Source organism: Gorilla gorilla, chromosome Y, assembly GCF_029281585.2.
Source record: "Gorilla gorilla gorilla isolate KB3781 chromosome Y, NHGRI_mGorGor1-v2.1_pri, whole genome shotgun sequence".
NCBI lineage: Eukaryota > Metazoa > Chordata > Mammalia > Primates > Hominidae > Gorilla > Gorilla gorilla.
The window spans coordinates 10336129-10363359 of NC_073248.2; the positions used below are offsets into that span (position 1 = coordinate 10336129).

The 27231-nt window shown below is 43.9% G+C and overlaps 1 protein-coding gene across 7 annotated transcripts in view; it reads left to right on the forward strand.

The window, feature by feature from the left end:
* LOC129530427 (cAMP-dependent protein kinase catalytic subunit PRKX-like) overlaps positions 1 to 27231 on the forward strand; it is a 107681-nt gene that overhangs the window by 59355 nt on the left and 21095 nt on the right. For 4 of the 7 annotated variants that reach the window (XM_055377249.2, XM_055377248.2, XM_055377251.1 and 1 more), the window contains 4 exons: positions 5935 to 6054; positions 12167 to 12265; positions 21991 to 22086; positions 26903 to 26960. In XM_055377249.2, the coding sequence (XP_055233224.1) occupies positions 5935 to 6054; positions 12167 to 12265; positions 21991 to 22086; positions 26903 to 26960 (373 nt within the window). The remainder of the gene's footprint in view (positions 1 to 5934; positions 6055 to 12166; positions 12266 to 21990; positions 22087 to 26902; positions 26961 to 27231) is intronic. The other 3 variants (XM_063703371.1, XM_055377250.2, XM_055377252.2) reach the window with 2 other exon arrangements.

A 27231-nucleotide genomic window follows, 5' to 3' on the forward strand; every position in this document is an offset into this window, starting at 1 on the left:
AGAATGGTGGGTGCCAGGAGCTGGGGAGGTGCAGGGAAGGGGGAGATACTGTTTAATGAGGAGGGAGTTTCTGTTTGGAATGATGAAGAAGTTCCGCCAATGGATGGTAGAGAGGGTTGCACAACAAGGTTGATAGGCTTCCCGCCACTGAACCATACACTTAAAAATGATTAAAATGGAAAATTTTATGATAGATGTATTTTACCAAATAACTGTATACATAATTGTAATATTTAATTAGACATAAATAATATATCGTGTATTAAGTTTATATATTTAAATATATTTATCTCTTTAATATATTAAATATTTAAATATATTCATATGTAAATTTAATATATAGATATATTAATGTAATGTGTTAATTAAGATAATATAATATATTCCGATTATATTTGAAACAAATACAATGTAATTTTTAAACATAATTATATTTTAAAAATATATATTTAATATAATTATATAATAAACTGTGATATTTTATATTTAATTAAATGTTACATATGTAATTAAACTACTAAATACTTTTATATGCTCATAAATTATGATATAAATATATTTAGAAAGTTATATGTAGCTATAATTATACAGTATCCATAGTTTTCTATATATAATTTTATAAATGTATATTTATAATGTTTTAAATTTAAATTTATATATTAGTATGTGTCACACATTTACTGTTTAGATTATATGTTCAAATTTAAATGTATACATTTATAAATACATAATTATTTTATATATATTTCATAACGTCAGAAAAGTCTTTCTACTTACTTTGGACTTTTTCCCCTAGCTTCTTACTTTTGAGTATTTAATGGAAGCCAAGGAGGGCCTGAGATGTCGAGTCTGTTTGCAGTCGGTGTTGTTACTTTCCCTTCAGCCCTGTTTAATTTTGCTATAGTTCATACTAGGAGGTGGATATTACTGTGCCGAGGTTGGTGACAGGCACCCTTCTCCCTGCTGGTCGGTGGTGCCTAGGAGCCATTGTCACCGAGGAAACCCCTCCCAGGGCCTGGGCTGGCCATCGGAAGCTGTCCCATGCTTGCAGACGTGCACCTTCTCCCTTGACAGTCCTGAAGTTCTCAACTGTTTGTTCCCATCAGACAGTTCTAGGAACTGTGATTGTGTCCCTGTAAAAAAACAATGATGAAAAACTTTCCTTTTTCTGAGAAACCCCCACACCCTGCTTCTTGATTGTAACCCAAGATCCTATAAGAAAAGGCATGTAGTATTTTCATCGTGGGTACTGAGCTAACATCTATTTCCTGCATTACCAAATGTAGAGAAAACACTCTCATACTTTTCTGATAAAAAGGAAAAAAATCCATTCGTTTCTGTAAACAAGAGTAAAAGCTGTCATCAGCTGTCCATATTCTTCATGAGCCTCACTGTGCCCCTGTTAGCTGAGTGACATGCTCACCATGTCGTAAAGCCATGAGGAGAGACAGAAAGTGAGGCTGGTGACGCCACCTGCTAGGACGTAAGAGGGACTGGACTGAAACTGAACTGGGAGATGTCATCCATTTCTCTCTCTTTTTCTCTTTTTATTGTGGTAAAATACCCTTAAAATGTACCATAGTAACCATCTTTATTTATATACATTTTTATATTTTTTGAAACAGGGTCTTGCTATGTCAGCCAGGCTGGAATGCAGTGGTGCAATCATGGCTCACTGCAGCTTCCAACGCCTGGGCTGAAGCAATCCTCCTCCGTCAGCCTCCTGAGTACTTGAGACTAGAGGTGTGAGCCACCATGACTGGCTAACTTTGAAATATTTTTGTACAGACAGGGTCTTGCTATGTTGCCTAGGCTGGTCCGGAACTCTGAGGCTCAAGTGATCCTCCTACCTTGGCCTCCCAAAGCGTTGAGATTATAGGCATGAGCCACTGTACCCAGCCCGTTTGAACCATCTTAAGTTGCACAATCTCATGGCATTTATTGCATTTACCATGTCGTGCAACCATCACCTCTCTCTAGTTCCAGAACATTTTCATGATCCCAAAAGAGAACTTGTATCTGTTAAGCAGTTATTCCCCATCCTAAGCCAGGGTGATCTCATCTTAACTTGATTGCAGCTACGAAGATCCTGTTTGCACATAAGGTCCCACTCACAAATACTGGGGTTTAGGACTTTGGGGGGTGCACAGTTCAACCAGTGCAGGTGTGGCAGAAGGCGTGGGCATTAAGAACGCAGGAGGCATTGGATATCTATACTTTATAGATAATCCTATCCTTAGCTCTGTTTCTCCTTCGTTAACATGGCCTCCTCCCTCCCCTCCCCCCGGCCATAGTGAAACTAAGAACAGTGAGAAAACTGAGAACAGCAGGTGTCACCTTCCTTCTACCCAAAAGCCAGGTGAGCAAAAGGAGATAGGAGCAGGGAAGTGGATAATTAACTGCCCAGACCAGTGGTCTCATCTCATATTTATTCACTTTATTCACTCATTATTTATTTATTCATCTCATATTAACTCAGGCTGTCTCATCTCATATTTATTCACGCAGTCAGCATCTCTCCATAGCAGCGTATGTCTCTCTGTACATTCAGCTAGGCACTGGGGCTTTTTGCAGGAAGGAGTGACTGTAACAGGGCAGGAGTCCTCCTGAGGCAAGTTAGAACCTGGATACTTATACAACCTTAGGTGTGTGTCCTTACCCTAACATGGAGCCAAAAAGAGCCTGATCTTTTTAAAGGTAAGTGGAAGTTGCAACTAAATGCCTGTAGGATGACTTGCGGCCACTTCTACTTTGGGTTCGTATCAGCTAAGTTCTATGCTTTTAGCTACTTTCAGGCCATTTTGGATGGGCTAGCAAGGTGAAAATACAAAATTAGTAAGCCAATAAGTCAGTCGTCTTGCAGAGTAACAGAAATGTTATGCATTGAATCAACTAGGGTGTACTTGGAGTTGATTCTGCTGGGAGGGGCAGGGGAGAGGATGTTTCTAAAATAATGTGCATTGTACTTTCCATTTGTAGAGTTAAGTCTAATGAGTGAGAAGCACTTAATAAGACCACAAGGGTATCCTTGTTCCATGCTTAGATCTAGCATGCAGATAAAGTAAGCCCCTTCCCACATTCCTCCATGGGAAGGTAACTTAATTTCTCTCCTTGTCTTGTTTCTTTCTTTCCTGACTTGTATCTGCCAGAGCCTGCAGTACTTTTTTTCTTTTTCTTTTTTTCCCTTGAGACAGGGTCTTGCTCTCTTACCCAGGCTGTAGTGCAGTAGTACTATCATGCTCCCTGCAGCCTTGAACTCCTGGGCTCAAGTGATGCTCCCATCTCAACTAGCTGACACTAAAGACACCTGTTAGCATGCCTGGCTTTTTTTTTTTTTGAAATGGCATTTCGCTCTTGTCGCCCAGGCTGGAGTGCAGTGGTGCAATTTTGGCTCACTGCAACCCCCACCTCCTGGGTTCAAGTGATTCTCCTCCCTCACCCTCCCAAGTAGTTGAGATTACAGGCGCTCACCACCATGCCTTGCTAATTTTTGTATTTTTAGTAGAGACAGCGCTTCACCATGTTGGCCAGGCTGGTCTCGAACTCCTGACCTCAGGTGATCTACCTGCCTCTGCCTCCCCAGGTGCTGGGATGACAGGCATGACACCATTCTTGGTCTTTTTTTTGGTAAAGAAGAGGCCTTGCTATGTTGTCCAAGCTAGTCTGAGGCTCCTAGCCTCAAGCAATCCTCTTGCCTTAGCCTCCCAAAGTATTGAGATTACAGGTGTGAATCGCCATGCCTGGCCTTGTGGTACTTTTATTTCATGGATGGCCGACAGAATTTGAAATTTGGATGGCAACCAGTTTGTTGTTATCCCAAGGGCTTACAGATTAATGTGGAAAAGTCTGTTGTCTGAAAAGAGGTGGGTATGGAGGTGTGGTGGAGAAGCGAAGGAAAGATAACAGTAACAACAATTTGGGTGGGTTCCTGCAAGCAGGAAGCTGAGGAGCTGAAGCCAAGATACGTGCCCACACCACCGCAAACAGGGCAGACTCAGATAAGATGTGCTGGGAATAAAATAGGCTTTGCATATGCTTGAAACATTGTGCAAAGAACTCGAGAGTGGATAAATGTGTACATTACCAGGCTCTATGGAACTTGCTTTTTGTTCTCTTTACATTTAAAAAAAATGTAAGTATATATTTTTTAAAATGTAAAAAAAATTACATATATATAAATATATTATAAAAAAGAAGGGCCTTTGCAAAGCATCTATATTTTTTTCCCCTCCAAGGGTGTTGCTTCTTTCTGCCTGTCTACAGACGGGCCCCACACACCAGGCTAGGAAGCATGTGTCAGGAAGGGTGGATGTGGCCTGCAGGTGTGCTATGGGTCTGAATTGCTGAAAGCCCGAAGCGACATTCTACCCAGCAGTAGAGCGCCAATGGAGTATGGCCTAGACACAGCCCCGTCTTTGAGGTTACTGATACTCAGCTCCTTTCCAGCCCATGAGTCTTCCAGCTTCTGTTGCAGTCATTGTTATATTGCCCTGACTTTGTTTAGCAGTTGCTTCTGTAACCAAAACACAGGTTCAGCCCCTTGCCATTTGCAGAGTGCAGTTAGCAAGAGCAAGGTCTAGTGTAAAGAAAGTGAGTTTTTATTCCAGAGCTTTCTTAGGGGAAGAAGTACAGGCTTCCTGCTTGAGGCCACCCCTTTGTTTTCGGAGCACAAAGCAGGCACTTTTAAAATGGCATGCAGGGGAGGAAGTGTATTTCTGTCTTTACACTGGTTTCCGGGGGCAAGAAATGTTTTTTTTTTTTTTTTTTTTTTTTTGCAGAGGGTAGAGAGTGAAAGAACACATACATAAGCTCTGCTGACCATCCGGTCTCAATTACAAGTAAGGACTCTGCTCTTGCACTTTTTTTGGGGGTGGGGAGCGTCTCACTGTGTCACTCAGGCTGGAGTGCAGTGGTGTGATCTCGGCTTACTGCAACATCTGCCTCCCAGGTTCAACTGATTCTCCTGCCTCAGCCTCCCGAGTAGGTGGGATTACAGACATGCATCACCACACCCAGCTAATTTTGTATGTTTAGTAGAGATGAGGTTTCGCTATATTGGCCAGGCTGGTGTTGAATGCCTGGTGATCCACCTGCCTTGGCCTGCCAAAGTGCTGGGACTACAGGCATGAGCTACTGAGCTGGCCTAACTGATTTCTTGAATTATTCTTTTCAGTGACACTTTTTTTTTGTTTGTTTGTTTGTTTGAAGGATAAAGGATTTTTTTAAATTTAATTTTATTTACTTATTAATATATTTAGGAACTTTCATTTTAGGTTCAGAGGTACATGTGCAGGTTTGTTATATGGGTAAACTGCATGCCACTTGGTTTACGAATTATTTTGTCACCCAGGTAATACACATCATACCTGACAGGTAGATTTCCCATCCTCATCCTCCTCCCACCCTCCATCGTCAGGCAGGCCCAGGTATCTGTTTTTCCCCCTCTCCGTGTCAGCTTATAGCCAGTGTTTAGCTCCCACATATAAGTGAGAACATGTGGTATTTGGTGCATGATGTGAGTCCACTTAGGGGAATGGCCTCTCCATCTCCATCCATGCTGCTGCAGAGGACATGATCTCGTTCTTTTTCCTTTAATTAATTTTATTCATTATGATTTATACTAAGACAGGTAAAAATAACTAAAAAAAGTCTGAGTCTTTTTGCTTCTGAGTAACAGTGGTAACACAGTACCAGCAACAGTAGCAAGGATGGTAAAACCAATTCTTAGTTTCCAAGCCCGTTAAGAAATGTTTCTATGGAAAGGAATCAGCTAAAACAATGTTACTGTCTTTACACAGTAAAATATGTGCACAGAAGGTAAAGGGAGCGTGGTTTTACTCAACTAAGTTATTGTAACAATCAGAGCTTCTAAGGTGACTGCATTAGCCAAGCACCACTGAGTGTTGTGGGGGCCTGTCTCTGTCGCCCATATAGGACTTGGACCCTCTGTGGAACACCCGAGTACCTAGCCCCCGAAGTCATTCAGAGCAAGGGCCACGGAAGGGCTGTGGACTGGTGGGCCCTCGGCATCCTGATATTCGAGATGCTTTCGGGGTAAGTAGAGTCTCCGTAGAGAATCTTCATCTTACAGGCCAGCACCCCCTTCCCCCACCCATTCGTCCACTCGGCATTTCTGTAACCTTGAAAACAGTACGTGAGTGTCGAAAACACACAGTGTGGCTGCACACACATCTGCTGCCCTGCTGAGGTTGGCAACGTGAATTAGCAGTTGAGCTTGTGTGAATAAGAGGCAAAAAACCCAAACTTGTGAAGGAACCACCCATGCATGCCCATTGACATTTTTATATTGAAATATCCATATCTTCTTTAAATATACAATTAACATTCTGGGCTGCTCTGAAGGTAGTGAGTTATCTCAGTTGATTTTCACAGTTAGCTACCAGTTGAACTCCTTAGTCTGCTTTTTCTCCCCTTATCACTTCTGTGCTTGATTAGTCTTAGAAAGAATTTACAAATTAAATACAAAAAATAACCTTCTGCACTGACGCTTCCTGAAGCAATCTGCAGAGCTCAGGAGGGCACAGGTTGGGTCAATGTAAATCAGCCAAATACAATTGAGTGGTTTCTGGATGAACAGCCGGCAAGGAAGGGAAGAATGTATTCTTTCCTAAAACCCCAGACTTATGTTACCAGGAAGGAGTCCTGATCCAGACCCCAACAGAGGGTTGTAGGATCTCTTGCAAGAAAGAATTCAGGGCAAGTCCATAGATGAAGTGAAAGCAAGTTTATTAAGAATGTAATCCTGTAATCCCAGCACTTTGGGAGGCCGAAGAGGGCGGATCACGAAGTCAAGAGATGGAGATCATCCTGGCCAATGTGGTGAAACCTGTCTCTACTAAAAACACTTAGCTGGGCCCGGTTGGGTGCTCCTGTAGTCCCAGCTACTTGGCAGGCTAGGGCAGGAGAATCGGTTGAACCTGGGAGGCGGAGGTTGCAGTGAGCCAAGATGGCACCACTGCACTCCAGCCTGGTGACAGAGTGAGATTCCATCTCAAAAAAAAAAAAAAAAGAAAGTAAAGAATAAAAGTGTGGTTACTCATTAGGCAGAGCAGCCCCAAGGGCTGCTGTTTGGCTATTTTGGTGGTTATTTCTTGACTGTATGCTAAACAAGGGGTGGATTTTTCATGAGTTTTCCGGGAAAGTGGTGGGCAATTCCTGGAGCTGAGGTTTCCTCCCCTTTTTAGAGCATACAGGGTAACATCCTGACCGTGTCATGGCATTCGTAAACTGTCATGGCCCTGGTGGGAGTGTCTTTTAGTACCTAATGCATTATAATTAATGTATAATGAGCCATGAGGACGATCAGAGGTCACTCTTGTCGCCATCTTGGCTTTGGTGGCATTTGGCCGGCTTTACTGCAGCCTGTTTTATCAGCAGGGTCTTTGTGACCTGTATCTTGTGCTGACCTCCTATCTTGTCCTGTGGCTTAGAATGCCCTAACCGTCTGGGAGTGCAGCCCCGCAGGTCTCAGCCTCATTTTACCCGGCCCCTGTTCAAGATGGAGTTACTCTCGTTCCAACGCCTGTGATACCTGTGTTGGGTGAGATTTGGAAGTCAGGAGAGGTGCCATCCACCCTGCAACCACATAACAGAGGTCGGTCATTTCTTGGGACGTCAGCATGATTGAGTGTTCAAGTCTAGCATATGCCTGAGACAGCTCCACTATGACTAGACCAGAAACGCAAAGGAAGCACGCAACACTTGGAAACCCAGGATGTGGGCGCCATCCTCGTTCCGTTGTTAGTGCTAAGATGACTCAGTAGCGTGGCGCTTTTCCAGATAGGAACCTGTAGGAAGGAGCGAGCTACGTGTCAGAGGAACTGTTGCACCGTGTGGCTCTGCACGAAAGGCTCTTCTCTCTGGGATGAAGATGAAGCCCAGCCAGCGAGGGCCCAGAACACCAGTTGGGGGATCCTCTGCCGCACTTTGCCACAGCTGACACTCTGCCTCCTAGGTTCTTTCTTTTCCTGTTTCCTTCTTTCTTCTGCTTGCCCCCGAGTCTCAAAGACAGACACAAGCGTATACTCTGAGTGCCCTCCATTGTCGCAAAAGCCAGATCCTCTCTCACATCTCTGATTCCCTGCAGGGGGTAAAGACCAGAGATTTTTACTGGGAAACCTTCCCTTTTAGTTGGAAACAAAGGAGGGAAGGAAGAGAGGCATTCTCCTGCTGGGAAGGTGTGTCTAAGCCAGATCCTGGTGGCGGGGAGCACCGAGCGCTTGTTCCTGAGGGTGTGGAGCATGTGAGATTCTACCATCCACCTTAGGAAATCCAGGCAGTCAGTGACTTTGTTTGGGGAGCAGACAGAGGTCATTGCCCCCGTGTGCTTATCTCTGCCGTGTATTATGAAAAAAGCGAATCCGTTAATTCCCACACTAGCTTAGGGATCTGAATGATGTTGAACAAGCATTATCAAATAATTCCATGATGAGAAGCAAAGGGAGGAGAGTGGAACTTTTGAAAACCTGCATTTCATTGTCTGGCTATCCGTGTATTGTTTATCATCCATCCATCTACCCATCTATCTTTTCATCTAAGTCTGTATACTTATCCATCCATCCACACACCCACCTATTCATCCATCATCCATCTATCCATCCTTCCGCCCACCCACTCCTTTGTCCATCTCTATCCATCCATTTGTCTGTCCACCCATCCATCCATCTATCCATCCATCCATCCATCCATCCATCCATCCATCCATCTGTCCATCCATCCATCTACCCACCCACCCACCCCTGTCTATCTCTATGGTCTACCTTTTATGTATGTATATACACATCTGTTTTTCCATTTATCCTTATCTATCATCTGTCCAAGCTCTCATTTAGATATTTATATATCCATCTCTCTGTCCATCTTTTTATCTCTATGATAGTTTTATCTGTCTACCTACCTATCATCTATATATTTACCTGTCATCCGTCATTCATGTGTCAGTCTACTTCCTATTCATGTGTCTTTCTGTTTATCCAACTGTTAATCATTGATCTTTCTATGTAACTGTCTACCTACTTACCTATCCATCTGTGAATCATCTCTCTACCTATTCATCTGTCTGCTTTTCTATACATCTATCTACCTATTCATCTATCAATCATCTATCCACCTACCTACCTACCTATCCATCTATCTCTACCTGTCTGTCTGGCTATCAAACATCTACCTACCCGCCGGTCTTTTGAATTTTCCATTACTCTTTGCTGAGACATGCCTACAAATCACATAGAATCAAACTTCTCCATGTGTACCTGAGCCCATGACGTCCTAGGCAAACCCAAAAGGTTAAAAATAACTTAGGCAGGCTGGGCGCAGTGGCTCAAGCCTGCAATCCCAGCACTTTGGGAAGCCCTGAGGTTGGGAGTTCGAGACCAGCCTGACCAGTGTGGAGAAACCCTGTTCCTACTAAAAATACAAAATTAGCTGGGCATGGTTGCACGTTTTTAATCCCAGCTACTCAGGAGGCAGAGGCAGGAGAATTGCTTGAACCTGGGAGGCGGAGGCTGCAGTGAGCTGATATCACACCGCGCCATTGCACTGTAGCCTGGGCAACAAGAGCGAAATTCCCGTATCAAAAACAAAACAAAACAAAACAAAAAAAAAACGCCTATTGATTGGCATCCACGCAGGGAAAAGCACCACATTTTCCCTCTATGATAACACCTACCACACGAGGGCAGCATTGCCTAAGGATCATTCATTGTATATTGGGGTCTAAAGAGTGAGGTGCATGTGCCTCAAATTTTATTGGTGATTGGATAGAATAGCCTGTTATTAGAATGCAATATACTATTAGAACATAATATTGTTACAATATAACAAAATTATTAGAATATAATTAAAACAATGTTAGTCGCAGGGTACACTGAAGTTAAAATACATAAAAATAAATTTAAAAAGAAAAGAATATTACAATCAGAACTATATTGGAATTATTATATAAGGTTATCAGAATTGTTAATGAGCTATCGTATATTAGAATATTTAAATATATTAGAATACAATCGAATGGAAAATGACCTAATTATAATGTATCATTAGGCTAATTGAAAATTAATATTCCAGGTGTGGTGGCTCACACATATAGTCCCAGCACTTTGGGAGGCCGAGGCTGGTGGATCACCTGAGTTCAGGGGTTCGAGACCAGCCTGGCCAACATGGTGAAACCCCATGTGTACTAAAAATATCAAAAAATACTAGCCAGGCGTGGTGGTAGAAGCCTGTAATCCCAGCTGTTTGGGAAGCTGCGGCAGGAGAATCACTTGAACCTGGGGGTCGGATGTTGCAGTGAGCTGAGCTCGCGCCAGTGCACTCCAGCCTGGGCAACAGAATGACATGTGTGTCTCAAAAAAAAAGAATAATTAAATAAATAAACATCTCCCAATCTAAAGCCCACCCTGCTGTCCTGTGCATTTTATGAGACAGGGAGCTGTTGATTCAGAGTAAGCCTGTTTTTATTTTCTGTTTTCCTAATTAGAATCTATTTCTGGGTGAATTTTTTCTCCTATTTCTCAGCAACCTTGCGTCTCTTTGCACAGGTGGGTTTTGTAAGAGTGGCAAGCCTCGCCAACCCCAACTCTCCCTAGGCATTTCTGGGCCCTCCCTCCACTCTCCCTGGCCTGAGCTCTTGCTTGACGGAGATGCAGGATACAGGTTTCTCACAGTCTCCTGCATCTCCTTCTGCCTGCAGTACCTTTTGTTGAAGCAGCTGCAGGTGTCTTGTCTATGTGTGCCCCTCTTCTCTTGAGAGCCGACATGTAGCTTCCTGGATGACTGGAGTAGAATTGGAGGCTCGTTATCATGTGAGGTTCTGAGACAGTCTGTCTGTGGGTTGTCCACCCACCTTAGACAACAGCCTCACCCCTCCTTGTCTTCCCACTGCTTTTTAAACATGCCAGAAAGCCTGACCTGTCCCCCGCCTATGGGCGTCCCTGGGGCTGGCCCTTTCTCTTCCACTGCACATGTTGCGAGCTCACCTGTTACTTGCTCCCAGAGCCCTCTGGGGCTCCTCCTGTTTTCCTGTGCCATGCCCTGTCCGATCAGCCCATCTGTTTTCTTTATACTGCTTAGCAGCTCTGAAACCAACTTGATTTTGTATGTGTTGACCGCCTCTGAGAGCAATGCTCCCAAACTGCTCTCCTCACCTCCTTGAACCCGGAAACTTTTGGTGGCTGGAGGGAGGGCGCTGCTGCACACATAAGTGGAGCCGGCCTGCAGTCAGAGTCTTCCTGCTCCCTTCGCAGCCCGTGTCTGCACCTTTCCTATCACAGCTCGATTTGCTGGATTCCCACTCTTAGCAGGATCAAGTGAGGCTGTGTGCCTTGTCTGTGTTATTGCTTTAAGTGATTATCTCAGTCTTCCACTAAGCACAGGGAAAACCATCTATTTGGTAAAATCTGCCATGTGATTAGGAAGGGGATCATATCATGATGCAGATTTTATTTTCACATAATGAGACATGTTTAGGTCAGATGAAAATTGTGTGGCACGTTCTGGAACAAAATCACTCGTGCACTTTCCAAGGCCCGAGCTCAGCTCTGATTTCTCCCACTGTGTTCTCTTTTCTCATCCATTTCCATGTTTGTGTTCTCCCAGAGTGTTTAACTCAAAAGTTAGGAAAAGGCTGGACATGGTGGCTTAAATGCCTGTCATCCCAGCACTTGAGGAAACTGAGACACAAGGATTGCTTGAGGCCAAGAGTTCAAGACCAGTCTGGGCCACATACTGAGGCCCCATTGCTACAAAAAATAAACATAAAACTAGCTGGGTGTGGTAGTATGTGCCTGTAGTCCCAGCTCTGCAGTAGGCTGAGGTGGGAGGATTGTTTCAGCCCAGGAAGTCGAGGGTGCAGTGACCTCAGATTGCAGCAGTGCACGTCAGCTTGGGAGACAGAGCAAGACCCTGTGTCAGAAAAAGGAAAAATAAAATCAGCTAATGCATCAAGAACAAAACACAGGGACACACAAGACATACAGCAGAGTGCAGGGTAAGAGAAAGCCCCCAGGCCATCTTGTCTTAGTTATGACAGCAGTGATTCTCAAAGTGGCATCCCAGAGGACTATGGGGTTCCTGAAGTGTGTTTTAGCAGATGAGTGAGATCATTTTTCCAACGACAGATCTGAATAGTGATGAATTTTCTTCATAGGAACAAACTAAGACAATACAACATAGCACAAAGGGTGCAGAAGATTTTAGAGAAGGTGGACTCTGTCTGCAATGGAGCCTCTTCCACGGGGAGCATAAGGTATTGTGCAGTGGGTTCTCAAACATGTTGGCCTTGGGACCCCTTCAGCACACAGCTCAAAGTTATTAACAACCCGCAGAACTTTCATTTCTGTGTGTTATAGTTGTCTACGCTGACTGCATTTGAAATTAAAGTGGGACTGAAATATAAATAAATAGAATACATAAATAATATATATAAGAAGTTAAATGATAGTCGCAGAGGTGAATATAAATAGCTTTTTTAAATGAAAAAATAAGTACGTGTAACCACACTTTGTAGAAATAAGACCATTCAGGTTGGGCATGGAAGCTCACGCCTCTAATCCCAGCACTTTAGGAGGCTGAGGCGGGAGGATCACTTGAGCCAGGAGTTGGAGGCCAGCCTGGGCAACATAACCAGACCTCATATCTACAAAAAATAAAATGAAATAAATAAACCAATTAGCTGGGCATGGTGGTGCATGCCTATGATCCCAGTACTTTGGGAGGCTGAGGCGGGAGGATCACTGAGGCTGGGAGGTCAAGGCTGCAGTGAGCTGTGGTCTCGTCACTGCACTCCAGCCTGGGCGACAGAGAGACCCTGTCTCTAAAAAGAGAGAAAACATTCGTGAGGAGGTTGGCTGTATTTTCTGTGTTTTGTGAATCTCTTTAGTGTCCAGCTTTCACAAGGGCTGCTGGCCTCTCCTCCCTCCGTCTGCAGCCTGTCTGCTGTGCTGCGTGGTGTTTAGTTGAGGCATAGGAGAAAAGTTCATCACTATTCAAAACTGGAGTCAGAAAAACGACCTCAGCCATCCCTAAACTGAGGTCAGGAAGCCACCCTGGGACTCCACTTTGAGGGCCACTGCTGTGATGCCCAAGTCAACGTGCCCGGGGCTATATTTTCACCCTCCACTCTGCCCCAACCCTCACATGCCCCAGTGCTTGCTCCTTCCGCTTTATCTAGCCCTCGAGTTTCCCTTTCTCATCTGCCACCTCAGCCACACTGGTTCATCTGAGGAGCACAGATTTTATATTTATTTATTATTATTATTATTTTTTGGAGAGAGTCTCACTCTGTCGCCCAGGCTGGAGTGCAGTGCTGTGATCTTGGCTCACTGCAACCCCCATCTCCCGGGTTCGAGCGATTCTCCTGCTTCAGCCTCCCAAGTGGGTAGGATTACCGACACATGTCACCATGCCTAGCTAATTTTTGTATTTTTAGTAGTGACTGGGTTTCACCATATTGGCCAGATGTCTTGAACTCCTGACCTCAAGTGATCCACTTGCCTTGGCCAATCTTCCAAAGTGCTGAGATTACAGCCATGAGCCACTGTGCCCAACCTAGATTTTAGTTTTTAGTCTGAAGGTATCGGGACAGGAATCTTTGAGGAAGAAGTCAAGGTGGGATGAAATTCTAGTGACGGTTTTCTTCTTTTCTCTAAAAACCTCTGCCTTCCTTTTCTTGCATGCATTTCCAAAGCACATGTCTTCCAAGGCCAGCCCTGGTCTTCAGAACTGGGGCAGGTAGTGTGTCAGCTGATAGTTTAGGAGGGTGTTTTTCCAGCTGAGGTCTCTGAGTAGGAGACCTCCTCTCAACACCACCTCTGCCAGGACCATCTATTTTATGGGAAGGTGTAGATAGGTGGATGATTGCATTAAAATTTTACGGGCAAATGATAGAGGTACTGTGGTACAATTGGCAAGAATTTTTTTCTTTCTTTCTTTTTTTTTTTTCAGACAGTCTTGCTCTGTCGCCCAGGGAGAAGTGCAGTGGTGCAGTCACAGCTTGCTGCAGCCGCCACCTCCTGGGCTCAAGTGATCCTCCTGCTTCTGCCTCCTGAGTAGCTAGGATGACAGGCACACGCCACCATGCCTGACTGATTTTTAAAAAATTTTTTTGTAGAGATAGGGTCTTGCTATGTTACTCAGGCTAGTTTCGAATTCCTGGGCTCAAGGAATCCACCCACCTCAGCCTCCCAAAGTGCTGGGATTACAGGCATGAGCCACTGCACCCAGCAATTTTTTCTTTTGAGACAGGGTCTTGTTCTGTGTCCATACTTGAGTGCAGTGGTGCAATCATAGCTCACTGAAGCCTCTACCTCCTGGGCTCAAGTGATCCTCCTGCCTCAGTTTCTTGGGACCACAGAAGGCTGTAGGTGGGAACACAGGCACACAGCAGCACATCCAGCTAAATTTTAAATTTTTTGTAGAGATGAGGTCTCATTGTGTTGTCAGGCTGGTCTTGAACTCCTGGGCTCAAGCAATTCTCCTGCCTTGGGCTCTCAAAGTGCTGGGATTACAAGCACGAACCACTGTGCCCAGTGTTTTTTTCTTTTGAGACAGGGTCTCACTCTGTCGCCCAGTCTGGAGTACAGTGGCACAATCATAGCTCACTGAAGCCTTGACCTCCTGGGCTCAAGTGATTCTCCTGCTTCAGCCTCCTGAGTAGCTGGGACCACAGGTGCACACCACTACATCCAGCTAGTTTTTAAATTTTTTGTAGAGACGAGGTCTCACTGTGTTGTCCAGGCTGGTCTTGAACTCCTGGGCTCAAGCAGTCCTCCCGCCTTGGCCTCCCCAAATGCTGGGATGACAGGCGTGAGCCACTGTGCCTAGCCTGGGCATGAATTTTTCAGGCGAAAATCTCGAGCTTGCATTCATGCTGATTAGCAGATTGTCCTTGCAAGTGTAGCTGTCACCACAGATCAATTTAACTTGCTTAATAATGCCAAATGCCATATAATGAGAATTTATTCTCCACTTCGTAAGAATTGGAAGCAGTCTGTATGTTTAGAGACAGAAATTTGAGGGTTTCAGAGGGCACTGCCCAGGCGTCCGGGGGAGTGCTGTTTCTCAGACACACACGCACACACACACACACACACTGTCTCTGCTCTTTCTTTCAGGCAAGATCATCAGTTAGTGCTCAGTTATTAGTTATCTTTTTCCGCTTATTAATACCTTTCCCATGATCTTATGTAATGTCTACTGTCCAAGAGCACTTCGTTTAATATTCTCCATAAATGTTTTTAGGTATGTATGGCACATTTCCTCCTGGAGTTTAATGCTCCATTCCTGTATTTGTGCATTATTCACACAGCTGAATGTATTCAGACAGGGTCGCTACCCAAACCCAGAGAGAAACAGGAATACAACTCCCCCAACTACTGTTAGAACGCTGCGGGCAGGTGAGGGAGGATGGGCTCAGGAGGTTGTTAACGTCTGAGGCGGCAGGGTTGGCGCAGATCGGATAAGTGTCCATACTCAGAGCTCTGCTTCCCAGCCTGGCCTGGGTGGTTTTTCAGTACGTTGTGGTGGCTCGTAACTCCAGGACCAGCGGCCCAAAGAGATACCCTATTGGGAAACTCACCTTTGTGCTAAAGTGCAAGATGAGCAACTGAAATGTTATTTAAGAAGCAAGAAATGCTGTGTTAGGGCCACGTCGCACGCACCTAATCATTTACCTTTCTCTGGTAACTTTCATTTCCTCATGTAACCCACCCCCACTTCTCTGTCACCTCTCCCATTGATTTCCATTTTTGTACTTCGTATTTCTCCTCTTTGTTTTTCTTTGAATTTTTCTCCACTGCAGTGTGTTGGACAGTTCATGTGTGTAGTTCTACGTATGAATGTTCTGACGCTGCTGTTAGAAACTACCACAGACTGAAAGGTTTAAACAAGAGAACTTTATCCTCTCTTAGTCTTGGAGACCAGAAGTTTGAGATCAAAGTGTCTCAGGACTGCACTCCAGGGAAGGATCCTTTCTGCCTCTCCCAGTTCCTGGGGGCTCCAGCATCCCTGGGCTTGTGGCCACATCACTGCAGTCTCTGCCTCCACCTTCATGTGGCCTTCTCCTCTGTGTCTCTGTCTCCTCCTCAGTCTCTTAGAAGGAAGGACACCTGTCATTGGATTTAGGGCCACCCTAATCCAGGACGATCTCATCTCAAGATCCTTCAATTAATCACATCTGCAAAGACCCTATTGCTGAATAAGGTCTCATTCCAGGTCTGGGCATTAGGACGTAGACAGATCTTTCTGAGGGCCACAGTTCAATCTACTACAGGTGTATCCAGTTCCCTCTGGAGGCTCCTAGGGGAGGATACTCCCTGCCTCTCCCAGCTCCTGTGGGCTCCAGGCATCCCTGGGCTTGTGGCCGCATCACTGCTGTCTCTGCCTCTGTCCCCATGTGGCCTTCTCCTCTGTGTGTGTGCCTCCTCTTGAGTCTCTTATGAGGATACCTGTCATTGGATTTGGGCCTACCCTATTCCAGGATGATCTCATCTGAAGCTCCTTAATTCTATCTGTGAAAACCCTGTTTCCCAATAAGGTCCCATTCACAGGTTGTTGGGGCAAGATCATGGATGTATCTTTTTGGGGACCTCTCATTCCGTCCACTCCACTGAATTTTGTTAAGGTCAGGAAGTGATTTGGAATCTACAGGAGAATTATTTTTGCTCATGGACATTTCTGATCATCAATGAGGGTGTCATTTGAAAGCTCCATTTTATAAGGTGTTTCCGTTGCTAGCATACCTGAATTAGAATATCTTAAGTCAAAAGAAGCTAAATGGAAAACATGACTTTGAGCCAATATGAGTATCTGTCCTGATCAATATGAGAAAATCTCAGAAGTACAACTTGTGCCACGGACATGTAAGTGTCTAGTATACACTTACTGGTTGATGAAATGGTTTGGCTTTGTGTCCCCACCCAAATCTCATGTTTAAATGTAATCCCCACTGTTGGAGGCGGGACCTGGTGAGAGGTGGTTGGATCATGGGAGTGGTTTCTGACGGTTTAGCAACATTGCCCTAGTACAGTCTCATGATAGAGTTCTCAGGAGATCTGATGGTTTTAAAGTGTAGTACTTCCCCCTTTGCTCGCTCTCACTCATCTGCCACCACGTAAATATGGCCTTGCTTCTCCTTTGCCTTCAGCCATGATTGTAAGTTTCCTGAGGCCTCTCCAGCCATGCGAAACTGTGAGTCAGTTAAATCTTTTTTCTTTATAAATTACCCAGTCTCAGGTAGTTCGTCGTAGCAGACTGAAAATGGACTACTACAGTTGACTTCTAGATTTTCTCAGATTTAGCTTGGTCTTTGCAGTTTTAAGTATTTTTTTTTTAGTTTATTTAACATATTTTTAAAATTTCTAGGTATTACTAAGTCTGTTGGTTTCTTCAGCAGGACTACAGTAGTTTTGCTACGGTCGACAGAGCGTAGTATGACAATCTTGTTTTTACACACGTATCACTATCTTCAAGGCTGTCTTTTGTATTTCCATCTTTCTTCTGGTCTCCGGGGATCAGTAAATGGTTTTCTTTGGGTAATCAGATTTGGTCAGCTTTGCAGGCCACCCAGTCTCAGTTACAAGTATAGACTCTGCTCCTGCACATTAAAAGTGGTCATATAGTGAGACCACATCCCAACAGAAAGTAAAAAATTAGCCAGGCATGGTGGCACACACCTGTGGTCTCTGCTACATGGGAGTTTGAGGTGGGAGGATGGCCTCCTGGGGGAGGTCAAGGCTACAGTGAGCTATGATTGCACCACCACACTCCAGCCTGGGTGACAGAGTCAAACCCTGTCGCAAGAAAAAGAAATTTTTGATAAAGTATAACTCAGGCTCTTTCATTCGGCCTATACACATTGTGTGCCACCTACTGTTCTGTGAATGAGGAATATAAAGAAATTCACTGATGGGTGTGGTGGCTCACATCTTGTAGTCCTAGTACTTTGGAAGGTTGAAGTGGGAAGACTGCACAAGCCCAAGAGTTTGAGACCAGCCTGGGCAACATAGTGAGACCTCGTCTTTACCAAAAATTAAAAACAAACAAACAAACAAAAAACAGCCTGGCATGGTGGTGTGCACCTGTAACCCCAGCTGCTCAGGAGGCTGAGGTTGGAGCATAGCTTGAGCCCTGTAGGTCAAGGTTCAGTGCAGTGAGCCAGGATCACGCTGCAGTACTCCAGCCTGGGGGCAACAGAGCAAGACCTTGTCTCAAAAAAAAAGGACTTCACTGACGTTCAATTGCAGTTTATTGTGGGTGCCTTATAGTGCTGTGCAAGCAGGGTCAGTACTGGGCTCTCCAAAGCAGGACATATCAGGTATTGCTTGTGCTGTAGACTGAAGGAGGCCTTGAGAAAGGTGTCCTGTTCTTGGCCATAGTAGCGTACTCACCACTATAAACTTTATTTTAACAATTACTTTATATTTGATTTCATTTCTGTTTATTTATTTATTTACTCCGTCTTACTCTGTCACCCAGGCTGGAGTGCAGTGGTGCAATTTCATCTCACTGCAACCTCTGCAGGTGTCCTGTTCTTGGCCGTAGTGGCGTATTCACCACTATAAACTTTATTTTAACAATTACTTTATATTTGATTTCATTTCTATTTATTTATTTATTTACTCCGTCTCACTCTGTCACCCAGGCTGGAGTGCAGTGGTGCAATTTCATCTCACTGCAACCTCTGCAGGTGTCCTGTTCTTGGCCGTAGTGGCGTATTCACCACTATAAACTTTATTTTAACAATTACTTTATATTTGATTTCATTTCTATTTATTTATTTATTTACTCTGTCTCACTCTGTCACCCAGGTTGGAGTGCAGTGGTGCAATTTCATCTCACTGCAACCTCTGCAGGTGTCCTGTTCTTGGCCATAGTGGCGTATTCACCACTGTAAACTTTATTTTTACAATTACTTTATATTTTATTTCATTTCTATTTATTTACTTATTTACTTATTTATTTATATACTCTGTCTCACCCTGTCACAGGCTGGAGTGCAGTGGTACAATCTCAGCTCGCTGAAACCTCTGCCTCCCAGGTACAAGTGATTCTCCTGCCTCAGCCTCCCAAGTAGCTGAGATTACAAGCACCCACAACCATGCCCAGCTGATTTTTGTATTTTTAGTAGAGACAGGTTTCACTGTGTTGGCCAAGATGGTCTTGAACTCCTTACCTCAAGTGACCTGCTTGCCTCAGTCTCTCAGAGTGCTGGGATTATAGGCATGAGCGACAGTGCCTGGCCTGTATTGTATTGTATTGTATTGTATTGTATTGTATTGTATTGTATTGTATTGTATTGTATTGTACTGTACTGTACTGTACTGCACTGCACTGCACTGCACTGCATTGCATTGTATTATTTGACTTGTTTAAAATACTTTATTTTATTTTGTTTTGTATTGTATTGTAGACAAGGTCTCACTCTTATCACCCAGGCTGGAGTGCAGTGACATGATCACAGCTCACTGCAGCCTTGACCTCCTGTGCTCAGGCGATCCTCCCACCTCAGCCTTCCAAGTGGCTGGGACCACACGTGTATACCACCACACCCAGCTAATTTTTCTTTTTTTAAGACTGGGTTGTGGCCTATTTCCCAAGCTTATTTTATTTTTTAAATTGATACATAATAATTGTACATATTCATGGGGTACACAGTGATGCTTTGATACGAAGAATGGAGTAATCAGATCAGAGTAATTAGCATATCCATCATCTCAATCATTTACCATTTATTTGTGTTAGGAACATTCAATATCCTCTTTCTGTCTGTTTGAAACTATATGACATGTTATTGCTAATTATAGTCACCCTACAGGGCTATAGAACACTGGAACATATTCATCCTATCTGGTTGTAATTTTATATCCTTTAACAAACCACTCCCTGTCTCTCACTTCTTCCCTTCCCAGCCTCTAGTATCCTCTGTTCTTTATCCTTTTAGGAGATGAGCTTTTTTTAAGCTTCCACGTATGAGTAAACAGAAGTGCTGTTTAATGTTCTTTTCCTGGCTTATTTCACCTAACATAACATCCTCCAGTTTCATGCATGTTTCTGCCAATCAGAGGATTTTATTCCTTTTCATGGCCGAATAGTATTCTACTGTGTGTAGATACCACCTTTTCTTTACCTGTCTGCTCATCTGTTGATGGGCACCTACGTTGATTCCCTATCTTGGCTGTTGTGAATAGTGCTGCGGTAAACATGGGCGTGCCGATGTCTCTCCAATATCATGACTTCCTTTCTTTTGAACAAATACCTAGTAATGTGATGGCTGGGTCATATGCCAGCCATCTATTATACTCCATAATAGATGGGAGTTCTATTTCTAGTTTTTTGAGGAACCTCCATACTCTTCTTTATGGTGGCTCTACTAGTATACATTCCCATCAACATTGCATAAGAGTTCCCTTTTCTGCCAGGCACAGTGGCTCACGCTGGTAATCCTAGCTATTTGGGAGACCAAGCTGGGTGGATCACTTGAGCCCAGGACTTTGAGACCAGCCTAGGCAACATGGTGAAACCCCACCTCTACAAAAAAAAATACAGAAATTACCTGGTATGGTGGTGTGTGCCACCTACTGTGGTCCCAGCTACTTGGAAGGCTGAGGCAGATGGATCGCTTGAGCCTGGGAGGTGGAGGTTGCAGGGAGCTGAGATTGCACCACTGCACTCCCACCTGGTTGATAGAGCAAGACCCTGCCTCAAAAAAAAAAAAAAAAAGTTCCTTTTTCTTCACAGCATCACCAGCATTGTTATTTTTGTGTGTATACTTTTGTTTTTTTTTTTTTTTTTTTTTTAGACAGAGTTTCACTCTTGTCACCCAGGCCGGAGTGCAATGGCACAATCTTGGCTCACTACAATGTCCATCTCCAGGGATTCAAGCGATTCTCTTGCCTCAACCTTCCAAGTAGCTGGGATTACAGACACGTGCCACCACGCCTGGCTAATTTTTGTATTTTTAGTAGAGATGGGGTTTCACCATGTCAGCCAGACTGGTCTCAAACTCCTGACCTCAGGTTATCCACCCGCCTCGGCCTCCCAAAGTGCTGGGATTACAGTCTCTTTTTTTTCTTTTTTTTTTTGAGACGGAGTCTTGCTTTGTCGCCCAGGCTGGAGTGCAGTGGCGCGATCTCGGCTCACTGCAAGCTCCACCTCCCGGGTTCACGCCATTCTCCTGCCTCAGCCTCCCGAGTAGCTGGGACTACAGACGCCCACTACCACGCCCGGCTAATTTTTTGTATTTTTAGTAGAGACGGGGTTTCACCGTGTTAGCCAGGATGGTCTCGATCTCCTGACCTCGTGATCCGCCCGCCTCGGCCTCCCAAAGTGCTGGGATTACAGGCGTGAGCCACCGCGCCCGGCCTACAGTGTCTTTTTGATAATGGCCATCTTAACTGGGTTGAGATGATTGACACCTCATTGAGGTTTTGATTTGCATTTCCCTGATGATTAGTGACGTTGAGCATTTTTTTTCATATACATGTTGGCCTTTTCCATGTCTTCTTTTGAGAAATGTCTGTGAAGACCACCTGTCCGTTTTTAAATTGGAGTGCTTATCTTTTCGCTCTTGAGACGTTTGAGTTCCATGCTTGGTCATGGTGGTGGAGTCACCCCGGTAAACATGAGAGAGCATTTCTGTCCAGTGTTTAGTGCACAGTTAAGGAATGGGCTGGTGGCCCCTCAATAAGATGCCCAAAGGAGTTACCTTCTGCTCAAGCAGACGCCTCTCAAATGGTCTTTATATTATCTCCAAGGGAGCTTCCCCTGCATCGGACTGTGGCGCACGATGCCTTGCCTCTTAGAACCATCTGACTGTCACGTGCTTTCAGATCGTGACAACTTCAATGTGCGGGGAAGAGCATGTGAAATAAATTATCTTCTGTCTGTGTGAAGCAGAAATAGCTATCGTTACAAAGCAGGGATTTTTGTCCATGCTTACTCCCCACTAAAAATACATGTTTGTTTTTCTAACAGGTTTCCTCCATTTTTTGATGACAACCCGTTTGGCATTTATCAGAAAATTCTTGCAGGCAAACTAGATTTCCCCAGACATTTGGATTTCCATGTAAAGTAAGTAAACCATTTGCCTCATCACGGGTTGTGTTTATTTTTAAAGTGTCTAAAATCACCGTGAAAACACGCACTCAGCAGGATACCATATTGTGTTATTAAATGTGCTGCGCATAAACTATTTTGGACAGTTGTCTTTTCCTCAAGAAAAGAAAAAGATTTTCAGTATTCTACTTTAATGATAACTTCACATTTTAATGAGTCTTGGCCGTATTTTATTCTTCTGGTGATATGTTATATTTAAAATGAGCCAATGAATGAGTTTGTCATCGTATTTTATAAGAGAGCAGTTTTGCGATTTGACAAGAAGGATCCTCCTAATTCTGTGGCTTGCAGAGCTGTTGATGGATTTAGCAGAGTTTTATCCTTTCTCTCCTGCTTAAATTATGCTCAGCCTCTAAGTCCTTTTTAACATCAGCATTTTTCAGTTCTGAGCATGTTGCTTTAAGAACATTTATATAGTTGCTAGATATTGGCAACTTTGGATGCACATTTTATTAAGGTTGTGGCAGTAGGGAGAAAAGACATTTTGTTAAATATAAGAATGCTTTTGGTTTTCTGGCTACCTTACCCAATCTGGTCAACCGGTAGACATTTTTACTGTAATAAGCACTGATTTCTGTTTGTTTCACTGTATTTTTCAGATGAGTTGGTGGGCGCATCAGCCCCCTGGGCACAAACTAGAGCTAAATGCATCTAGTTGAGAATTAAACTTTTCTTTTCCATGGTCTATTTTCTTATGAGCCGGTGGAAGTTCAGTTCAGAGAAGACTTATTTCAGGGCGATGGACCAGGTTGTTTTGAATATGCCCTTGTGGGGCTACTGGCTACGTTGAGTTGAGTTTCTTGGTGGCGAATGCACCCCATCCTAACCAGAGGTCCTTTGTCTGAACAGAAGATAAGGTCGTGTTTTATTGGCTTGAGCATGTGTTGTGTTTGACACAATAGAGGCAGGCTTTAAAAGACTTTAGCAAGAAAACGAGGCTCTGCTTAACAATGAGTCACCTAGAAGGGACACCCTGTCCAGTGAATGGTAAGACAAGGAGGTGTCAGGGGAAATAGCACCTCAGAAGCCGACTGCTCTGGAAGGAAATAGAAAGGATTATATAGAACCTCTCTCTCAGGCCCCAAATCCCATCTGAGTTGAGTGACATTATATCAAGTGGATGGCAAAGCACTTTTATGATTGAATTTGGCCAGGTGAGGTGCTTATGCCGTAATCCCAGCACTTCAGGAGCCTGAGGTAGGAGGATTTGTTGGGGCCAATAGTTTGAGGTCAGCCTGGACAATGTAGCAACACCCCATGTCTACAAAAAATTAAAAAATTAGCCGGACATGGTAGCAGGTGCCTGTGGTCCAGCTACTAGAGAGGCTGAGGTGGGAGGACTGCTTGAGCCCAGGAAGTCGAGGCTGCAGTGACCTGTGATTGCACCACTACACTCCAGACTGGATAAAACAGTGAAACCCTGTCTCAAAAAAAAAAAATTAAATTAAATTAAAAAAATATGTGTGTGTGTGTGTGTGCGTGTGTATATATATGTGTTTATATTTATATATGTATATATATACACACACACACACAAACACACAGAGAGGTTTCCAATGTTCTGTGGAAACAACAACAAAAATGGGAATTACAGAAGTAGAACAAACCAGAAGCGTAATCAAAGTCCAGTTTCTTGCCACTTTTCCTTCTTTCTCTCCTAGAGAGTAGGGAACCGTCAGTGACCATCTTGGTATTGTCTAATCTAACGTGCCTCTCTTTATGCAGCTCCCAGCCCCTTCCAGTATTCCCCACGATGCCCCTGTCTCTTGACATACCCAGTGTGGGTCCACCAAGAGCAGGAACAGTGGTAGTTGAGTAAAACTTCACTTCTTTCCATTATTTGTTAAATCTTATCAAATTGGCTGAGGAGCAAGGCCTCAATGACTCATATCTTTCCCTTTTTTGGCAGAGATGGGTATGGGGGAGTCTTGTTGCATTACCCAGGCTGATCTTGAATTCCTTGGCTCAAGTGATCCTTCTGCCTTTTCCTCCCCAAGTGTGAGCCACTGCACCTGGCCTTACTGACACATTTCTTATGCAAATTGCTGTCCCTGGTTGTCTGTGATGGTAGAATTTTGATTCTCAGCTTTTAAAGTCATGCTGGTTCCTGCAGCTTTTAACATTTGACTGGGTAAACATATTGCCTGGGCATATGGCACATCAGAATTGACATTCCTTATAGAAATAAATGTCATTTAAAAGAAAGAAAAACACCAAAACAAAGCTTTAGGACTTGTTGCCTATTCAGCAGAGGTTTTATCTGCCAGTGTTTTTTTCATGCCTGAAAGTATCTGGATCTGAGAGGAGCCAGCTGGTGCCAGGATCATAAATAAAGTTTAGAATTTTGGCTGTGGTGAATCAAAAGAGTGCCAGCAGATATATCGCTATCCTGAGGTCAAGGGACCCATCTACAGCTGTGGACACTTCTATTGTTCCTTTATAGGGCTTTGCCTTTTTGGGGGGCCCCTTCTCATCCACAGTGTTTGCTTTCTAAACTGCTTTACAAGAATTTGCTTTGGTATTTTACTTTTTCTTTTAAAGAGATGGGTGTCTTGCTCTGTCACCCACACTGGAGTGCAGTGGCACAATCATAGCTCACTTCTGCCCCAATGTCCTGGGCTCAAATGATGCTCCCACCTCAGCCTCCTGAGTAGCTGGTGCTACAGGCACACACCACCATGCCTCACTAATGTTTTGATTTTTTGTAGAGATGGGGGGTCTTACTATGTTACCCACACTAGTCTCAAACTCTTGGTCTCAACTGATCTTGCCACTTTAGCCTCCTGCGTAGCTGGGATTACAAGCCACTGTGACCTGTATTTTAAATAAATCTTCATTTTCTTAGATGCCAAACACCAAAAGAAAAACAAAAAACAAAAAACAAGGTCATCTTCTTACATGCCAAACACCAAAAACAAAACAAAACAAACAACAACAACAGCAACAACAAAATGAAGTTTATTAAGGTGATCCCCAAAAATCCTGAAATAAACATGGGGCTTTTCTTCCCCTATAATTTACAAATCACTGCCTGCCCCATTAGCACACATACTTAAAAACTGATTGGATTGGAATTATAAGGAAACAAGTTTATTTAAAATATAAAAGCATAAAGAAATCTGTCTTATAATCCCACTCCGGTCAGCTTTAAGTTTAGTGTGTGCACTAACGGGGCAGACAGTGGTGTAAATTTTATGGAGGAAAAAAGCCCCATATTTATTTGGGACTGTTTTGGGGGTATAGTGTTTGATGACCTTGATATTTTTTTGGCAAGGGGCAGCATGTCAAAATAATGAAGGAGAAAGTCGGTAAGTACTGTAAAGGTTTCTAACTTTTCAGTGATGTTTATATTCCCCACCCTGCTCAAAACTTTTCAGCCTTACAATGGTTACAAAATCCCAGCCATAGCGGGAGGCAGACAGATGGTCTCTGAGTTTTGCTTTGAGACAGAGAAGCGGTGAAGTGTGACAAGCATCTCATCGTAATTCAGAAAGCACGGCAGCAGGAAACTCTGGTTAAATTTCCAATCAGATGGGACTGGTGAGATTCACAGTCTAGATGGTGGAGTCTGACCCTGGGACATCACCTGGCTTGCAGAGACTCCGCAGTCTGTCACAGAACCTGGGAGTGGCCCAGTCCAAGTTCATGCTACTTACCCTGGGGCATAGTTTATGCCAGGAGAGCCTAGATGCTAACACCGCAGTCATGGGTATTGGATTGTTTTGGGGGACTTCAATATATTATGTTATTATATCATATTATGTATATTATTATACATAATATACTCTGTGTATTTTATGTGTACACACAGACACACATGATCATTTCTACTTCCATAAATATGCATCTTTTAGAACTCACCTAATCTCCTGGAAGTCTTCAAGATCATCTCCAACTACCCATCCTAATTGAACCAGCTTGCTGTTTTTCTTTTGTTTTGTTTTGAGACAAAGTCTCACTCTATTGCCCAGGCTGGAGTGTAGTGGTGCCATCTCAGCTCATTGCAACTTTCACCTCCTGGGTCCAAGCAGTTCTTGTGTCTCAGCCTGCCAAGTAGCTGGGACCACAGGCAAGCATCAGCATGCCCAACTAAATTTTTTTGTTTTTTGTTTTTTTAAATAGAGGTGGGGTTTCACCGTGTTGGCCATGCTGGGCTCAAACTCCTGACGTCAAGTGATCCATGCCCGTCGGTCTCCCAAAGTGTTGGGATTACAGGCATGAGTCATTATGCTTGGCCTCCCCACTTGCTGTACTTCTGACATGGTCTGTTATTTAAAAGGAAGGTTACAGGTGAAGAAGCACACTTAGGAGACTCATCCTAATATGTGTGCTTATGGGAAAGCCAGCCTTTTAAAACAGGAATCCCATCAATAAGCAGACCCCCAGGGCAGCACGTGAGTGTTGATGTTGGTGAAAGCAGATGTCTTCTATTTTGCAGGGACAGCCTGACAGGCATGTTTACGTTAAGTGTCTGGATCCTCCCTGCAGGCACATATAAATTTCACCCTTTTCTACTCAAAGGTGTATTTTCTTTACAAAGATGTAATCAACCCCCTTCCCTTAGCTTCAGCCTTGCATGGGGCAACCCAGCCTTGCATAAATTATTTGAGAGCCCGTGATAGTAGGAAATAAGCACTAGAAAGTGTTTTGCCAAAGTGCAAATCAAACTGCGGTCCTCATGTCAGATAGATCTTATCTCTGTTGCCATGCAGCGTTTGCTGATGTTGATATATGATCTGTGCACTTTTTTTTGTCTCCTTCCCCCACATAGAGACCTCATTAAGAAACTGCTCGTGGTTGACAGAACAAGGCGATTAGGAAACATGAAGGTCAGTATTTGATCCCATAGGTATTCAGTGGTACCCGATGTGCATGTCTGCCATCTAACACCCACATTGGCGTGCGCAGATGTAAACCAAGGCTTAGCAGTCATATTTAATCACTGCCCAAATTTCAAGTCTGGTCTTTTATTTATTTATTTTTATTTTACTTGAAACTGCCAGGAAATATCTATCAAATCTGGGTTTCTGGGTGCACAATGTCAAACTGGGTGTACGCCATATCTCCCCTCCCCTCTGAGCAAGCTAATAGAGCAATAAC